The sequence below is a fragment of the Aythya ferina genome (assembly GCF_964211825.1).
Source record: "Aythya ferina genome assembly, chromosome: 17".
Taxonomy (NCBI): domain Eukaryota; kingdom Metazoa; phylum Chordata; class Aves; order Anseriformes; family Anatidae; genus Aythya; species Aythya ferina.
In genome coordinates, this window is record NC_140316.1 from 9,168,668 (window position 1) to 9,187,244 (window position 18,577).

The window sequence follows — 18,577 nt, forward strand, 5'->3', positions numbered from 1 at the left end:
TTTCTGTGGCTTTTTTGGAGGATGCCAAGGTAACTGCTGTCATAGTTTCTTGCTGCTTAAGTGCTGGGAGATTTGGATGTCTCCTTTGGACAGAGTCATCCTCACCCCCTTTGCAAGTGGGGTTAGATCTGCATGGGCATTTTCTACACCACAGGAATGAACTCTCTTGGTAGCTCACAGGGACCTCCACCAATGTCAGCTGCCTTGCTCTGAAAAGCACCACCCAAACACTGAGAACAACCCCCAACTGGACACTGCTCACCTAAATCAGTGCTTTCTGACCTAATAGAGAGCTGGGGGAGCAGGGGAAGAAACAACAAAAAAAAAAAAAAAAAAAGGTTGTTTCTCACTGATTAAAAGTTCTCTTTTCTATAATAGAGCTGAATGCCTTAAACTGCAATGCTTTTACCCTGGAGCGCCAGCACAGGTGGTGTCAGAGTCCCACACTCCTGCTGTGCACTGAGAACCAAATTTTTCCCTGACTGCATTTCCCCAGTGAAACCACAGCCCCCGTGGCTGTCAGAAGGAGCGTGGAGCAGCCAGACTCGTGCTGGAGCCAGCACAGGTTGGAAGCACCAAGTTTCCAAGCAGCAGCTCCCAGGAGGCACCGCTAGGACTTCTCTCGGACCGAAATATTTCCATCTCAGTCAAAACATGTTGGGTGCTATTTTTGCCAAAAAATGAACTATTTGAGAGGGAGAGGAAGGAAAGTATTTTCTAACTAAATATCAAAAGTATTTTCTTCCTTTCACTTTGTTTTTCTATGCACAAAGGCAGTTATCTCCACATTTCTACATTTTTCTTCCTTACAGGAGCTGCACTCTAATAAAAAGATTGCTTTGGTACCTTAAAACACAACAGTCATCTTGAAACATTTATACTGTTTCCTGAGTGCACGATATGGAGTGTGTGCAGCTACCATTTTATATTGTCCTTTGGTCTTTAAAAATGTATCAGATTTTTTTTTTTCAGTGCCTAAAAGTCACTATTCCCAAAATAGCTGGTTGTAATCCTGGGCCACAGTTTAATGGAATGAAAGGTTTTGTTCACTGCTGGCACAAAACGATTGTTGTGTCCAGAACAGTTGCTGTCCAAAAAAAATGCAGAGAGGTTGGGAGGAGGAAAAAAAAAAAAAAAAAAAAGAGACTGACTTAACACTAGCAATATAGGCAGTTGTCCATGCAGCACGGGACAGACTGCTGTTCCTGAGCCAGAATGCAAGTTACAGTTTCATATTTATGTGTTAATGAATGATTTTTTTTTCTCTCATTGAAAATTATAAAATTGGAAGAAAAGGAAAAGTTGGTTGGGGAAAGAATTTACGAGGAAGGAAGCTGTCACTGGTCTATTTAAAGTCTGAGTGGCTAACGATGAATATTCGGATACCGTAGTTCGTGTACTACGATAGCAGAGGGGCACTGGGAAGAAGGGCGAGTTGTGCCGGGCAAGGTGGAAACCTGTCCCATTTTCACATCTTGTGACATCTTCCCCAGCCAAATGACACCTTCACCAGGACAGACTCGGGAGCTGGATGAGGCCACTTATGCCACACATTCACATCTAACAAAGGATTTAGAGGAGGAAGTTCAATGAGGTTTTGTAATCTCACAGCTGGAAACCTCAGTGGCCTCTGCAAACCAATAAAAACTGTGAAAAAATGAGAAATCTTCAGAGAGCGGCATCCAGCCCATTTTCTTGCTTATCGCTATGTTGTAAGAGACTAATAATTTTCATCATATTTTCATGTGCAGACTTGAAGTTTCCTAATGTACTAGCCAGCGCATAGTAAATGCGGCTGGCAGACAAAAGAAAAAAGTTAAAAAGCTCTTCAAAAATCCACAGTTTATAACTGGGAAGCTTCCATGTTACAACACCCAGTCCCTAGTGGCCCTAATCAAATGGTTTAAGAAGGTGCTTCTGATTTTTCCCTAACAAAGCAAATATATCAAGGCTCTCCAGAGTTGTTGTAGCTCATGGTAACAAGACTTCAAAAGAGCTATTAAATATCAGCCCTCAAGGACCATGCCAATACCTCCACAAGGGGCATGAAATGAAAGGGAATTTCCCCATGGTTGTGCTGCCATGGTCTCACAACATTCTTTTGGAGACCCAAATCTGGTGTTTGTCTAGATCTTGTTCACGGTGACAATTCCTAGTCTAAAGGCTGGTTTATCGTGTATCAAGTGGCCAAGACCAGACATTCCCCTTCACTCTTTCCCAAGTGTCATGAGATTTTTAGCTCCTACAAGCACTCGTTATAGAAGGACAAATGCCTGCTGTCCTACCAGCCCTGCGCTCTCCATCCGCTCAGCACCCACGGCTGCAGCAGTGCAGAATCACAACCTTACTGCAGATGTTCAAACATGACTCAAAGGCATTTGATTTTGTATTTCCCAGGCCACCAATTTTTGTCCTTCCTGCTGAGACTTGAGAGTGGGAAAGAAATGGAAGTCAGCCACAAAAGATATAGAGAGAGGAAGAAAAAAAAAATGTGACTGGAATAAATATAACACCTCCCAGGAAAAAAATAAACCAGCAAACAATTGTCAATTGTCACTGCATGTTCATTTCAGCTTATTTCCAACATATTGTAATAAAATCGTACCACTCTCAGGAGACTGCCTGGAGAGCTTGAGGTGGATAATCTACAGTGTGAGAGGACCTGGTGAGAGAGGGACTCCTGAGTAATTCCTTCACTCAAATCAAATACGAGCTCTCTGTGCATGGGGCCCATAGGCCGACCCCACAAAAAAATAATGCCCTAGGCTGGATGTCTAGGAAAACAATGCAAAACATCCACAGAGAAACACAGAAGGTTGTGCACAGCAGCATGCTCCACCAGCATACCAAATGTCCTGAGCTGAACACATGGAGAGGGTTCAACTACTCTGGGTGCAAGTTACGAACCAGTGCTCCCATCTCTTGAATGCGCAGTGCAGCCCAAAGAGACCACTGCAACAAACCCAAAGAGAAAATGCTACAGACCTAGAGCTACCATCATAAGGCAAGCGGAAAAGCTAGGGCACCGCAGACAAATTCTGCTGATCATGTAAGAGGAACGTGAGATGAGATGGAGGGTGGATGTTGGCCAACAGAGACAAAAACAACAAGCATTGATGCTGGGCTGAGCCACTGCAGATTGGGTCCTGCTGGACAGAGCCAGCAATGGAGGATATTGCAGCTACCCTGCTTTTCTTGAGCTTACTCTCACTTTAAAAGAGTTGTGGATACCCTCCAGTGAAATCCATAGAGTCTTATTTTGGATTTCATCTGATTTACATCAGATTCTACAGAATGGTGTTCAAGTCTACAGTTTCCACTGGGGCTTTGACCAGGAAACTTTCCTCAGGGCCATTTGCTGGAGGAAAACCTCATCTCTCCAACAGATGTTACAACTCTAAGTCTCACACTGAAAACATTTCGGACAGCATTTGGCTCTTGGGAGATTTCAGTGACAGAACATGGGAAATGAAAGTGGATGTAAAGATGCAATGAGAAGATGCGATGAGAGCGGGGTCATTTTGCAGCGGACTGAGACCCACTTGCATTAGGCAGAACAGGATCCATCACTCCAACATGATGGCAGCATGACAGGGTAGATGACACTTTTAGAGCCCAGCGACTCATCAATTTATTCTATTGGCAGCCAAAAATGCACCAGCCTCTCCGCTGTGCCAGTTCTGAATCACGGTACTGATTTTATATCCTTTGGGTCTGGCCCAGTTTCTGTTCTCAGTTACACCGGGAAATACTTGGAATAATTCCCTTGGAGCCAGGAAGATTACTGTGGATCGGTGCCAAAGGAAGCAAGCTACAGCTCGTGATCTTTGACGGAGAAAACACATACACAGCGTTGAACTACACTGCCACTCTTCCCTTCACTGCACGCATCGCTCTGGATCTGGCTCACTTTGGAAAGGCCCAGGATAGCCATCCAGGGAGCCAAGAGTCACCCTTTCATGTAATCGCCTTTCCAATCAAAAGCTTTCCCAATGAGGAGCTTCAAGGACTAATTGCAGTAATTTGAATGAACAGTAACTAGGGCCTGAGACTTCCAGAAGCTCTCCAGCACCCATAATAACTGCTGAAGACAATGGGATTTGCAAATGAACAGCAAAATCAGTTAAAGGGTTTAACAGAATTACTCTTTCACATTGTTCTAGCCCCAGATCCACAAACATTTCTCCCCTGCTGTTTTTTTGGCAGTTACAGATTAAAAAATAAAATATTGTATATATATATAATGACTTGCATACAGCCCCCCAGATTACTCAATAACTAATAGCTATGCTTTATTAATACAGTTCCATTAACTCTCATGCACAGGAAATTTCTTTGGCCAAAGTCCTACACTGGCATCTGCAATACAGATCTCATCATCTCTCTGCGCACTTCACCCTTGGTGAATTTCTGCTGCCTGTTTTACTCTTATATTCCTAGCATCACAACTACATAATTTTTACCTGATTTATGCTTTTCACTTGCAGCATGACCACAGAACACAGATGAGTATAACTTACGTCCCTCTCCGTTCTCCTCTAACATGTCTTCCTTATTTATTTATTATTATTTTTTTAAGACAAAAAAAATCAGGAAAGCAACAAACTTGATCTCATGCTTGGAAAGTTAAAAAGCGTGCTGTCCCAGAGCACTCATCCTGTCAATGAAACTGCTGAAGGGGTTCCGTGTGCCTCAGGAAAGAAAGGGGAGGCAGGGGGAAGCGAACGTGTACCAGAAGGCTGCCTTCGCTGGAATTTGGGTCTCTCTGGGGCTCGTGGCTCTTCGTTCTGAATGAAATCATCTGCTGCTGAAAGGTTTAATAACGCTCCTCAGTGAAGTCTTCTACCTGGACAGACTTATTAACTTCTCTTCTGGGAAGAGAGAGGGGAAAAACCAACACGGAGGCCTTGCAAAGGAGAGCACAGAGAGGGCTGTACTTGCACACACGTCTGCCAATGTGCAGCTCTTCCTTGGCCACAGCACAGAGATACACAGAGAGAGAGGGGAAAGTCCTCAGTAAGGCAGTTGAGAACTCATTTCTGATGCCAAAATTCGCCTTTCTTCCCTGCATTATCCCCCTTCCCTGCAGCCGCTGCTGCTTGCCAAGGCTGGGTGTTCAACAGCCAAATTGCCCTCATCTAGAGCTGCTGCTGCTGCGCTCACTGCATGACATGGGATGCACAGAGGTAAATGGTGCAAAGCCCAGCAAGCTGGTGTCCTGCCGTGCCTTCCTTCTCTGACAGCCCAAGGTGCAACACAACCACCAGTGCTGGTAGAGTAAAACTCTCTAACTCAGCTGAAATTACAGGAGAGGGACCCCATCCTATCTAAATGGCAGGTGTCTGCTCTAAGGAAATCATTCTGACTCTGCAGGCAGAGGGAGGGTTCCTCAGCCCAGCCTGCACCTATCTGATGAGCTGATTTCTCAGAGAATAGCAGTTCTGCTCTCTGAAAGCACCCTTTGCATAGAGGGAGCCCAGAAACACAGCCCAGCCTGGGGACATTGCTCCTAGATGGCACCTTCAGCCAACACATGCCTGTTCCTACAAGGTCCATGCCTCAAGCACCACGCTAAGACCAGAAGGATTAGTAGTAGAAGCATGTATCCACGGGACACAGGCCTCCTAAGCTGCTCTGAGGAGTGCAAGTGCTGGGTGGTGAGGAGAGGATGTGCCTTGACCACAGCCTTTGGTTAAATGGGTTTTCCCCAAAACCAGGATTCTGTGAGCCAGCCCGCACATCCTGTGGGGAAGTACTGCCTACCGGCCTTCTCTGCTGGGGTGGGCTTCTTCTGGGTCTGCTGTCAGCTTGGAAAAGTCCCTCTGCAATGGTCCTACACTGGGACTCAAGGCACAGTTAAGATTCAAGTAAAGAAAACAAAGGTGCTTTTCCAGCATGAAAAATTCATTCCCTCCGTGGCTCTATCCCCTAATGAGATCAGTGACCTGATGAATGTCAGGTCACCAGTTTCCGGCACTAAAGGCTGTGTGCTGTTTTGTAAAAGCTTATTTTTTTTCCAGCTACCTTTTTTCTATAATGAAGGAACTGCTCTAAAAGTGTGTCCCACCACATTCTCCAAGGATATATACAGCCATCACTCTCCCAAAACCAATGGAGCGGGACCTGCCAGCCAGGGAGCAGGTTCCTCGTGGAAAAAACTTCATTACATATGTGCACACAAACACATATATATATATATTAAAACATGATTAAATACATATTAATATATATTTATATATTAAACATAAAGCCCCAAAGGTAGGTCATACTTCTCTAATATACACAATGATAAAAGTTTCTTCCTTATATATATAATTTTATGCTTTTATATATTAATAGAGTTTGTATTAATTCTGATATATAAAATCCATGAAGGTGAGTGCATATTTGTCTGTTTACAACCTTGAATGTCTCTTAATTTTAAACAAGATCTTACCCTGCTCTCCCTTAAGAAAAAAAAAAAAAAGACATATTTGTAAATGTACAGTTATTTCCCTGCTATCTGTATAGAGGATAAGTTATTAAGGAAGTGAGCATCAAAAATTATCCTGCAAAGTCAATGCTGGGGATTTTAACCCTTTCAACCACATCAGGTCTGAGCATGTGTTTTTATATATTCCAAGTGCTTCTGTTCACTGTATTATTGACTACGACCGCAGGACCCGCACAAAAATGCCAAGCAATTTTTAGCACAAGCTCCACATGGCTAGGTGCCATGCTCTTCAGATGGCATGAAGCCCTTCTAATAGTCCTTGCTGTTCTGCCTCCCCCCTCCAAAAACCCCATGATGAATGTAAACCTTCAAATCTTTCCATTGACCATAATGAAAGGGTAGTTTAGCAGCAAAAATGCGCTGGGACATCGTTACTCGAGTTCCAGCAGAGGTCGGGGGGCTGGCACTGGGGGGTGGGTGGGTGAAGCTATTTCAAGGGGCAGTGCACAGGAAAATAAAGAAATAAATATTGACTTGCAGTGCCAGAATCTGTGCAGTCGTTGGAAAGGGCAGGCAAGCAGAGAACACCAGGCACATTCAGAAGACCACAGAGATGATTTAGATTGAGAAGTGTTATTTATATGTATGTGTGTGCATATATATATATATATTTACTTGTTTATTGGCTTTTTTGGATCTGAGCCTTAAAACATTTGTACACAGGCATATGTTTGCCCATTTTGTTGGGCCAGATGGTCTTGAAGGTCTTTCCCAACCTTAAAGATTCTATGATTTGAGTGAGGATGGGGGTGTAAGCATTTGCAGGGTTACAGGCATTACTTTTTGCCCACCAGCAGGAGTTGTGTGGTTGTGAGATCCATGTTCGGGTCCCCAAATACAGCAAGGGGAAGAAATTTCTGCATCTGTGCTCCAGGCAGCAGCGACCACCTACAGTCTGGAGAGATCTGCTCCAGCTTCCTGGGCTGGCCATGGAGGAACACGTCCCAGGACAAAGTGACAGCGCAGGTCCCTACAGCCTCACACCAAGAGCCAGCTCTGCTGGTCCTGGAGAATAAGGGATCTGAGTCACTCTTGCCCTCCTGGATGGAAAATGCTATATTGAGCCTCTACATCTGTCTTAGGTATAATCATGGGTATGGCAACGTTCCTGCAAAACATTTGCACCAGGAAGTAACTTGACACACAGACGAAGTTCCAAGTTCAGTGAAAGAAGTGAGGTTAATTACCAGCAGGACCTGACATTTAGAAAAGGACTTGAAACAGGATTTTTAAACAGGCTTTAGGTATGTGTTTCAGCTTAAGTACTTACATCCAAAACTGAGATCCAAAAAGACCTCTTCAGTCACCTGGCCCTGGAGATCCAACATTTTCTAACACCTTCCTTTTTCAACCTGAAACCACCATGTCTATGCTCCTGCCCCGCACATCCAGAACCAACCAGGCAAGGTCTCCCCTCCTGCCAGAGACCCTCTGACAGCCAGCAACCAACACAAGGCACCGAGGTCTCCAGAGGCATTGGGAGAACCCTTAGCAAACCTGCTCTCAGAGGTTTGACTTCAAAGCACTGCCACCTGGAGAAAAAACATTCACCAGCTCTCCTGCAATAGTCTGACGAGCAGAGCTTCTCAGAGCTAGTCTGAACCTCCTCCTGTTGCTTTAGACAAGTTTAAACCCACATGCAGCAGCAGACAGAGAGGCTAGAAGTTGCTCTGGATGGAGACAAATGACAAAGAAATACAAGGTCCCTGTGGCCAGAAGAACAACACACATAAGATCCTGCCTCTGTAACCCTGTGGCTAAAACATTAACCTCAGAGTGGCAAGTCCTGGATTTTGGCCTCACATCCTGCTAGCATTTCACCAGCTTGACTTAAAACACACAAGCAGATGCCAGAGAAGGGCCTGCTGCTAAGTCCTTGCTTAGTTCAAGCCACAAGTGACACGCAAAGCAAAACCTAGGCAGATGTCCCGGACCCGAGGGGTCCCCACGATGAAGGCGAGTGTTACCTCTGCATCCTGGACATCCTGTGGAGCTCCATGTCGTCGCTGCCGCGGAAACCTTTGGCAAAGGGGTTGTTCTCGATCTTTAACTGGGTGATCTGAAAGGGAGGAAATGCAACGGGTTCATCGCAAGTCCAAGGCATGGCCTGGGAGAGGGGGGATGTTGTTTATTAAACCCAAGCCAGTAGGGATGGGGGAGAAAACAGCTTTTAGGAACACAAGTCATCCTTCAGCTCAGGCACTGACCACTCCAGATGGGCTTTCCTCTAGATCTGTCTGCTGGAAAAATATCACCTGTCAACAACCTCTCACTTCTTTCAGGCTTGGCCCATACCTAACACATGGAGCTGCACAGACAAATATTTCTCACTGGAGGAAAGCTGGAAAATTACTTACTTTCTTTTTGCTGCTGGAATAGAAAGGGTTGTGCTGACCAGAGGACCAGCGATGAGGGCAGCATTGCCCAAACCCCACGGACACCAACAAGTAACGTCTCATCAATGCACCACCACAACCCAAGCCTCGTATCTTAGATGTTGGAGCTTCTCTCAGGCTGCCAGGCTCACTCTTGCTGTATTTCAGAGCAATTACCTGGATTGCAGGTGCTCTGCAGCTGATTTCCTTCCCCACCCAGCCCCACACCTGCAGGCACTGCAGGGACTAACTACCTTAGGCACTCAGAGGGCAATCCCACTTCTGGCCATCCTGCCTTGGGGGAATATTTCTCTCCCAATTCACTCTAGAAGGATTTAAGGGGGACTACTTTGTTACCTTCAGTGTCTAAAGCTTGCTGGCATGAATCCTCCTCAAGCACACAACTTTGGTCCTCTTACAGTATCTAAATTAAAGAGCTGCTAAGAAGGTACCCTTACCCATGAGGCTGGGCCAGGTGTGGACTAGCTGCACTGCCCCGAGTGCCAGCCCCATGCCAGCTGCTGCCCCAGGGCTGGCATGGCAAAGCAAGGGCAGCTCAAGCTCTAGCTCATCCAGCAGAAACACAGCCATAAATTCACTGCTATAGGAAACAAATCTGTCCACAACACACAGCCAGGGGCAGAAATCAGGGACCCCATCCTTAGGATGAGAGGAGAGGAGGGGTCTCTGTGCAAAATCCCATACAGCTTACTTTTAATATTTAGGCAGCTGTTCCCCTTCTTCCCTTTCTCCATCACAGCCTGGCAGTCCGAGCCCTCAGCTAGGAGCAGGGAGAGCCACCTGCTCAGGAGGGGAGACAGCCCTGTGTTTGCCCCCAGAGGGACTTCAGGCTCTCACCACCTCTGCTGGGAGCACGGTCCTGCCGCCCCACCAACAGCGGCGCCAATGGGAAGGAAAGAGCCCAAGGTGGATGGCTGGAGAACAGAGAGAGGCTCGTGTTCACCAGCTGGACCCATCCTTTCACCAAAATTCAAAGAGAAAAATCTGGCTCGCCTCGTGTCAACAGCAGACCTTTCCAGGTGTCTGCACAACCAGATTATTTTGCTGTTTTCTCATCTTTTAGCATATTTTTTTCCAAAGCCATTCGTTTACTTGCCCTTTTTGCCTAATTCAGCCCCAAATCTCACACACAGACCCCATCACCCACATGCTCATCCCCATGGGTGTTCCCATTAAATCAGAACCTAATTGAGTACACAAACAAGCACTGCTTTTTTTTTTTCTCTCTTTTTTTTTTTTTTTTTTGTCACATATTTCAGATTTCAAAGAGAAGTGTGAACAAACAATATTTTTGGACTGATATGCCATTTGAGGTGTTCTCTAGCAGTAAAACCTGGACAAATTTTATAATTAAAAGCCCTGAATAATTAGACAACCAGCTTTTTATTTCACAAAGAGACCGCCTATCGGTTTCCACCATCAAGGTGGTGGCTCTTCTATAATGAACAATAGATATTATTCAAATGTTGAATGCTTGTGCTATTTAATCTACATTCTGAAGCACACAAAATGTACAAGTTGTCCTCACTTGCCGAACCCAATGGCAATATTTGCTTGCATAAGTGAAGTCCTTCACGGAGTGAGGATTTACAGTATTGGCACGGGCATCCCGCCGTACAAAGGGCCGGATTCATCCCAACCTGACCGTAGGCATTTTAACCAAGGCGCCTGCATTGGGGACCTTGTCTCCGGGTGTTCCTGCTGGAATAGAGGGATGGAGGGAGATGGGCACTGCCAGAGGACACGCAGGCCCTGGGGTGGGCAGCATCACCTTCGCGGGTCCCAAACTCTCTGCTAACTGAAGGAGGAACCATCAACATATTGTCCCTCTATGTAAGCACCTTGGTTAAATGCCCCGTTTGACAAATCAAGCCTTTAGTCTCCCACAAACATCAGACAAAATATCGTAAGTGACCTCAATCTTGTGAACATGTTGCTTTAGGAGAAGTTCCCTAACCCTCATTGGGAACACTATTACAAACAATGGGATTAACATGTGTTGGTAGCAGAAAGCCCCAAGTGAGGCACAGCAAACTTCAAACGCCCTAAAATTCAGGATCTGCTACCTCGAAGGTATCTAGAAACCATGGTCCTACAGAAGGCTTTAAATTAGGTCTGAGCTCTTTGCTGTGCTTCAGGTGGATTTCAGCAGGAGCTTTTAGAGCAGCTCCTCTAGGTGATACTCAGGGTACCAACCTTAGCACCAACTCCAAGCCAGTTCTAAAAAAAATGCACACAACAAACAGAAAATAACAAGCAACCTGGTGAATCTCTGCTTTAGAAAACAGCCCTGTGAAAGGTATTTTGTTTGGCTTCTTTTTGTCTTACTTACAAACTATCTGAGAGGTGGAAAAGCAAACAAATGGGTGGAAATTACCTTCTCCTGGATCAACTTTGCCACAGCAAAACTCTGTTTAATTGACTGTAACTCACTTGGGGTGGGGACAAAAAGCTGTCAGAAAGTCAAATAAAAATTACATCATTAAGAATAAAAATTAAAAAAAAAAAAAAAAACACGTCCTGCAAGGTCATTAAGATGGAACGCCCGAGGGTAAATTATATAGCATGGCTTCAATAAAACTGTAGGGCTTTGTTTATTAATTTGTTACTGCAAGAAAGTGATGTCAAAGTTAGTTTCTGACCACTGATTGCTAGTGCTGCTGCAGATCCTCCTGAAATGAGAGCTTTCCCCAGCGAAGCCTTCCTGACTTACACTTCTCAGTGCCTGTCCGACCCACGGGTTCATCTTCACTTTAACGGGAAGCGACAGTTCCCAATGAAATCTCAGTGCCGCTCCTCCATGCTCCTTTCTCTGGGCTAACTGACCACAAAGCACGTCTGCTGAGACATTTCCAACGGCATCTTTCGCTCCAGCATGATAAAATTTAGCCTTGCATCTATTTAGATGGTAGAAACATGTTTCCTTTACTTTTTTTTTCTTAGCACAGCCAAGTATTTATACAAGTACGTGTCACTACAGACTCATAAATATTGCTATTGCCATGGTTAAAACTATCAATTAATATTGATATTTTTTTTTCTCAATTGCTTATAACTCAGCAAAACTTTTTTATGGCTGAAATGTTCCACGCCAGGTGTCTGCTCTGGGCTCCTTTTTATGGACTTATTTTCCTATCAAGCAAACCTGATCCTTGCTTTCTAAGCAACACAGCCAAGGGAAAACACACTGCTCTGCCCCCCCGGGGCTCTCCTGGAGGCTATCCCGAAGCTTTCCTAAAAGCTGGGCATTTTGGAAAATGCCTGCAGGTGACCATGGCCCTGCAGCCACTGTGCTAGGAGCAACTGGGAGGCCGGGCCTCCGGCTTGAAAGCACAGAGGGTTTTTTCTTCTGCGCTCTCACATACCCCAGGTGAAACCAAGTCAGCGTGGAGGAGGAGGAAGCCAAATCAGGGCAGCGGGAAGGAAAAGAACTGGATGAAGACGAGGTGGCTGCTGAGCCTACGGACATCTGGCTGGGCCATGCAGAGGAGCTGCATAGGGAATGGGGGCTCGGAGCCCAAGGGAAAGGCCAGGGGAAGGGGGAGGCTGCTGGCAGGGGGGAGGATGTCGAACCCAGAAGCCAGTGAAGGAAATGGGAGGGACTGGGAGCCAGTGGCTGGTCGGAGTTACTGGTGTGAGACAGAGGGGCCCATTGAGGAGGCTGTTGGCTGAACTGGGAGGACGAGCAGAGACAGACCCTGCACAGTGCCTGGGGGGGAGGAGGTGGGGAAGGGCCAGAGTGGAGAGAGGCAAGGTGCCCGTGCTCAGCTTGGGGAGGGGGCCTGTATCAAGGGACCCAATGGGGCCAGGCATGGGCTCAGCACCCTGTCCTGGAGCTGCTGGACAGATGGGGACTAGACTGGGACCAAGAGGCAGAGCGGTGGCTCAGAGAGGGGCTGCAAAGGCCACGAGGCCTCCTGAAGGAAGCACTTTGCCACCAAACCCTTGAAAGCAGGGCTGCAAGGAGCCCCCATAGGGCTCAGCAAGAGAAGAAGAGCTCAGGTCACCAAGAAGGTCCCCGAGTCACCAAGAGCTGCACAAAATCCTGGTGATGAAGAAGAGACACGTGGTCATCACCCCATGGGATGCCAGCCAGGCCCCACGTTCATGGCCTCTGATGGACCAAAGCGATGAATGAGGCCACCTGCGACCAAAGCCAAGGAGAAGCCAGATCCCAAAGCAACAAATCCTGAGCCCAAAGACCTGCCCATGCCTGGCAGCACCTACACCCACAACGTCCTGTCAACAGAGCAACAAAAGCACTTGGAGCAGAAAGGCTGAAAGCCATCATTGCCCATCAGCTACCTGGGAATGCACCCAACCTGTCTTCATGCTCTCCTCATCACTACAGTGCCCACAGTATTGCAGCTAGGGCTGATGTTTCCTGAAAAGAATTTGGGCTACCAAGAATGTTAAATAACTTAGGGGGGTAAAAAAAAAAAAAAAAATCAGCATAAAACCGGATATCCTAAGGGGGAAAAACAATATAAAGCCCAAGTCCAGCTAACGGGGAAAGTAGGTTGTAAAAATTAATGAGAATAATTGTTGTGAATTCTTGCTTTTGAAAGAACCCTCAAGAGGGCAGAACCTTAATTATTTCTGTCTATTAGGGTTCATTTCCTGGTCCTAAGTAGAGAGCTAGTACCTAATAAATACGAGCTAGTAACACAATGATTTAAGCTACAGTGAAACGGTACTTAACTTGGGGGGGGGGGAAGTTAATATTTGGGAATCAACCTGATTGCAAGCACCCATTGTGTAAACGGCAAGGAAATGAAATGCGCATGTGACCTATTTTAACACCTCAATATTTCTGGGGTCTTTTCTCAGGGCTGTGGAGAGGGGGGAGGTGGCCAACCGAGCTGCTGACAAGCACACTGAAAACTTTACAAAAACTTTCTTCGTAGCTTAACCCTCCTTTTGGGGAGCAGGGCTGGGGAGGAGGAGAGCCCAGTGGGCTTAAACGTCTTTGCAGGCTGCCTAAAGTATCAGGGGAAATAAGCACAAGCCCTGTATGGGGATTGCAGCTGTGCTATTGAAATAAATTGACTGATCCAAAATCAGGCAGGTATTTCTATAAGCTGTGTAAGCACAGACTCAAACGCACTTATGGGCAAGTCATACAATTAATACCGTGATATAATTCACCTATAACGCAGCTCTTGAAACCTGAAACATGGCTATGTATAGATTATTGTGTATATATGCGAGTAAAACGTGTCAGTGAATAAAAGCTGCATGTATAAAATGCTTCAGTGTATAAAAACTGTGCGGAGAGGAGGATTTGTGTGAAGGGTGCTCTCCAGGTGATGGGTAGAAGAGCGAGTTGTAAATGGGAATAAATAGGTAGTGCACAGATGTGAGGATGGATGGATGGGCAGACCCTCCCTGGAGCTCTGTACAGACAGCCTGCCATCACCGATGGCAATGGGAAGCACAGTCCGCACCACAACCTGAAAATGTGTTTTGCCCAAAAAAATCCCATCTCAGCTGTGAGAGCCATGCTGGGGTTTCTGCCCGTGGACAACTCCCACAGCCATCACCCCTCTGGTGTCGCTGTGCCAGCAACAGCATCAGCTGTGCACCGGTGCTGAGCTTCACCCGCACTGGGGCAAGCTGCAAATTTTATTCCCTTCCCTGGAGGGAGATGCCATTTAGGGTAGATCATTCCCCGGTTTATTTTTATGGCCCTATCTTTCTCAATTGGGGCTTTATCTTGGGGCTATGGCCTCGCTTTTACTCGCTCCCCCAAGCGATTCAGTGCAGCAAGAGGAGGAATGCACATGTTGGGGGGGGGGGAGGGATGCGAGTGCGTGTAAAATGTGTAGGGGGTGTGTAAAATATGTAGTGGTGTCTGCGTGTGTGCGTGTGCATGTGTCTGCTGGGATGCGAGCGTGTGTGTGTCTGTAGGGATTCATGCGCTCGTCAGTGCGTGTGTTTTGACAGAGACGGATATGCAGATGTCATTTCTTATCAACCAGATGTTGTTGATTTACAATCAAATATTCCTGCTCCTCCTAATATGGCAGTTTTCCCAAACTACTGTGCTTACATGTTTTTGCTTCGCTTTGTTTTATTTGCATGGTAATTTTTTTTTTCTCTACAAAACAGTCTTATTTTTCTTCAAAGGAAAGCAGTTAACTTCAGGTCTGTTTTCTCCTAGGGAAATGCATTTAAAGCAAGCAGTGTGTCCTGTTTTATTAACTCCCAGTTCTATTAATATTATATTCTTTCTCCGAATCCATCAAGCAGAAGTTAAACTTGATTTTATAGCATCCACAGCGGAGTTATAATTTAAGGCATAATTTGGCGAGGGCTCAACTTGGATTCGGTTTGCCTCTCCTGGTCGTGCCAACAGCTCCTATTTTAAAGGGCAGGGAAGTATTTTCTTTTCTCCCTAGCTACGGTGAAACACTCTTTCTTCTCCAGCCTACCCATGGCTCCCTGGCCAACCGGCGGACAGAGGAAACGCGACCATTTCACGCACGTTTAGGAGCTTCCCTGTTACATCTCCAGGAAAGCATCCAGGGTGTTAAATGACCTTTCTCCATTAAATAATAATAATAATAATAATAATAATCACATAATTCACTCTGTCAAGCATGAGGGAGCTACCCTACCGGCCTGTAAGGACAAGTAAAAGCCTTGCTTTCTACACCACTAGGGGAAACCATGCAGAGGCACACCAGGACAGCCCAAATTGCCACATTTTCATATATTTTGCTTTGTTTTGCTGGGGCAGGAGCAATCGACTGCAGGCACAGAGCCTCCCTTCCTGCCAGGGTCTCGCTGCCAACCCCGCAGCCCTCAGCCGGTAGGGAAGGAGCCGGCCCCGAAACAAAGGGACGAAGCGCAGCCAGCCCGGGTTATCAGGGCCCCCCGGCCGCCGAGGGGAGCGCCCGGCTCCCTTCTCCAGCGCCAGATTACGAGAGCCTTTGACCGATGGGGGGAAAGGAGATAAAGCCAACTTCCTCGGTTGGTCGTCTCCTCTCTGAGCAAACCATCCTGTTGAGCTCATTCCCCCTCGGCTCGCCCTAAAGTCTTTGGATGCTTTGTGCGCGTCGCCAGGAATAACAGGGGATGGGACAAAACCCGAGGGATGGGGAGGGCGTGTGGGGAGAAAGGAGGGGAGCGGAGAAGAAGGGGACCAGAGGGCCTCAAAAGGAGTCGTGGCAGGAGGCAGAGAGGAAGAGGAGACATGGTTTGCCCGGCCTCACCTTGTGGTTTTGGTAGGAGGTGACGGCGATGAAGGCGGTCTCGGGGAAGACGTGGGTGCAGAAGGCGGTGTTCTTGGAGCCAAAGCCGTTGTTCTCGTCCGCCTTCACGATGTGCAGCCGGGGCTGGTACTTGTGCATGGAGTTGAGGATGATCTGGGCATGGGGAGAAGAAGAGGACATCTCATGGGAATGGAGGGGGCACGATGCCGCGCAGCCCCCAGCCCGCAGACAGGGAGAGGAAAAGAGAGGGACCAGCAGACACTCCCAAAAAAGTTTTTTTCCTCCTCAAAAGCTTCTCCTCTTCAGCCCCCCCCCAGCATGGATATTACTTGTGCTGGGGGCATCTCTCCCCAGAAAAGCAGCCCCCCCACACAGCCAAAAGAGCCCATCAGGGGTTTTCTTTTCTTGTCCCCTTCTTTCCCCCCAAGCAGCACCCCTCTGTGGCTACAGGACAAGTTGGGTCCTTACCTGCTGCCCCCCCTGCAGCCCTGGGTTGTGCTGCTGTGTTTCCCCCCCCAGAAGCCCTAATACATGTTTCCACAGCCAGCGGGGGGCTGTTCCTACCCCCACAGCCCCCACCTCAACAGCACAGGCATCTCAGCCCCCCTCCCCAGTAACCCTACAAGATATGGGGAAAGAAGTGGGGTTACTGGGGAAGGGGGTGATTTAGTGCTCCCCCCAAGCCCCACCACCCCTAGAGGATGAGGACAGGAGGGTGGCGGGGAGGGAAGCGCTGATTCGGAGATAAAAAGCCGCCCCTCCTCGGTACCGGGTTAATCTCAGGGGACGGTGGCGGGGGGGTTCTGGGAGGAGGGGGGGGGACACTGGCGACAGCGAGACGCAGCGCGCCCCGACGCCGGGCCCCGACGGCCTCGCTGCCTCCCCCGTCCCGGGGGTTTAAGCAAATTGCTTTGACATCCGGGAAAGCCGCAGACATCAACGGTGAACGATCTAATGGGTTTTAATTTCATTACCGCGACTCTAATTGAGAGGCTCCCGGTGCAGCTCCGCCTCTGAAGTCCCTTTTGTCGTCCCCCCAGAGCCTTGGCGTTGCTTGCAGGGACTTTTCCCCAGAGCCGCCTGCTCGCAGCGGGGGGATGCCTTCCCCCTCCACGCACACCCAAAAAAAATAAAAAGCCCCCCCCCAGAAAAGAAAAAACCGCCCCGGGGGTGGGAGAGGTGCCCCCCGAGCTCCCCACCCATTTCCTGGCACATCCCGAGCCCTGGAAAGCAGCGCTCGCAAAGCGCCTCTCCCCACGTCCCGGGGTAAAGGCAATAAAACACAATAAAATGAAATAAAATAAAATAAATTAAAGCATCCCCCCCCGCGTGGAGACGGAACAGGGACTAGGCAAAAGATGCTCGGCATTGGGGTGGGCTGGGGGCTCCGCCGGCCGCTTCTCAGCCCCCACGTGGGCGTGTTTAAGAACAAAAAATTTAACATTAAAAAGCGAAAAGAAAAAAAAAAAAAAAAAAAAAGCTTGGGGAGAAAAATGAAACTGAAGTGTTGAAATGAGACTGGAGAAAAATACGCTCTTGGAAGGGGGTGGTGGGATCTGGATTCGGATACTCGCTTAAGTAATTATATATATAATTATATATATATATTATTCATACGTGCACATATACATTCGCTCAGAGAAACACGTATATTTGGAGACCTTCGAAGGCGAGCTGTTTCTGGCTGCAGAATTCACACAAGCTTTCACGGTCCCTTGGGTCTAGCAAAGCCCTTTTTATGTCCAAGAAGCTCTTGTGGGATGTTTTTTTCTTCTTTTTTATTGTCTTTAATTATTGTTGCCTTTTTTTTTTTTTTTTTTCCCTTTGGATCGAGGGATCCGCATGGCTTTAGGTCCTATTTCCTCGAATAATTACGCCTGATAGATTTTACCTGTTAGCCAAATTCGCGGAGGCAGCGAGCAGATTTTACCGCTCGGAGACTCCCCATGAGGTTAAAATCAGGTAGCTAAATAGTCAATTAAGCCGGGCCCCGGGGTCTGTAATCAATTCCCACGCAGCGCTACGAAATAGCTTTTTTTTTTTTTCCTTTTTATTTTATTTATTTAAATTATTTATGGAATGTTTGGGAGTGCCCATCACTGGGGTTCATCCCACCCTAAAAAGGCAGAAAATAACACCCCACCATGACAAAGGGTTGGGACTGTGACCTTCTTGGCACCGGAGGGGTGCCACGCGTGGAGACGCGCCCTGGGGACACCCACAGGAGCACGCGTGGGTCGCCTGCCGCCCCGCCCCGGTGGGAAAACGCATCTCCCGACCCCAAAGCACTGTGGGGGGACTCACATGTCCGAAGGGGTCGAGGTGGTTGTTGGTGAGTTTGAGCTTCTGGAAGGACACCAGCTGCCGCATCCAGTGCGCTCCGGTGGCGGGGGAGTCGGGGTGCACGTAGAGGCGGCCGGGCATGGCCGGCTCTGCCTTCCCCGTCACGGACCTGCGTGGGACAGGGACAC

General features: G+C 47.6%; 1 protein-coding gene across 7 annotated transcripts in view; it reads right to left on the minus strand.

Moving 5' to 3' along the window:
- TBX5 (T-box transcription factor 5) overlaps positions 1–18,577 on the minus strand; it is a 125,807-nt gene that overhangs the window by 10,892 nt on the left and 96,338 nt on the right. For all 7 annotated transcript variants that reach the window (XM_084491693.1, XM_084491699.1, XM_084491697.1 and 4 more), the window contains 3 exons: positions 18,411–18,558; positions 16,107–16,259; positions 8,461–8,552 (listed from right to left, as the gene is read on the minus strand). In XM_084491693.1, the coding sequence (XP_084347819.1) occupies positions 8,461–8,552; positions 16,107–16,259; positions 18,411–18,558 (393 nt within the window). The remainder of the gene's footprint in view (positions 1–8,460; positions 8,553–16,106; positions 16,260–18,410; positions 18,559–18,577) is intronic.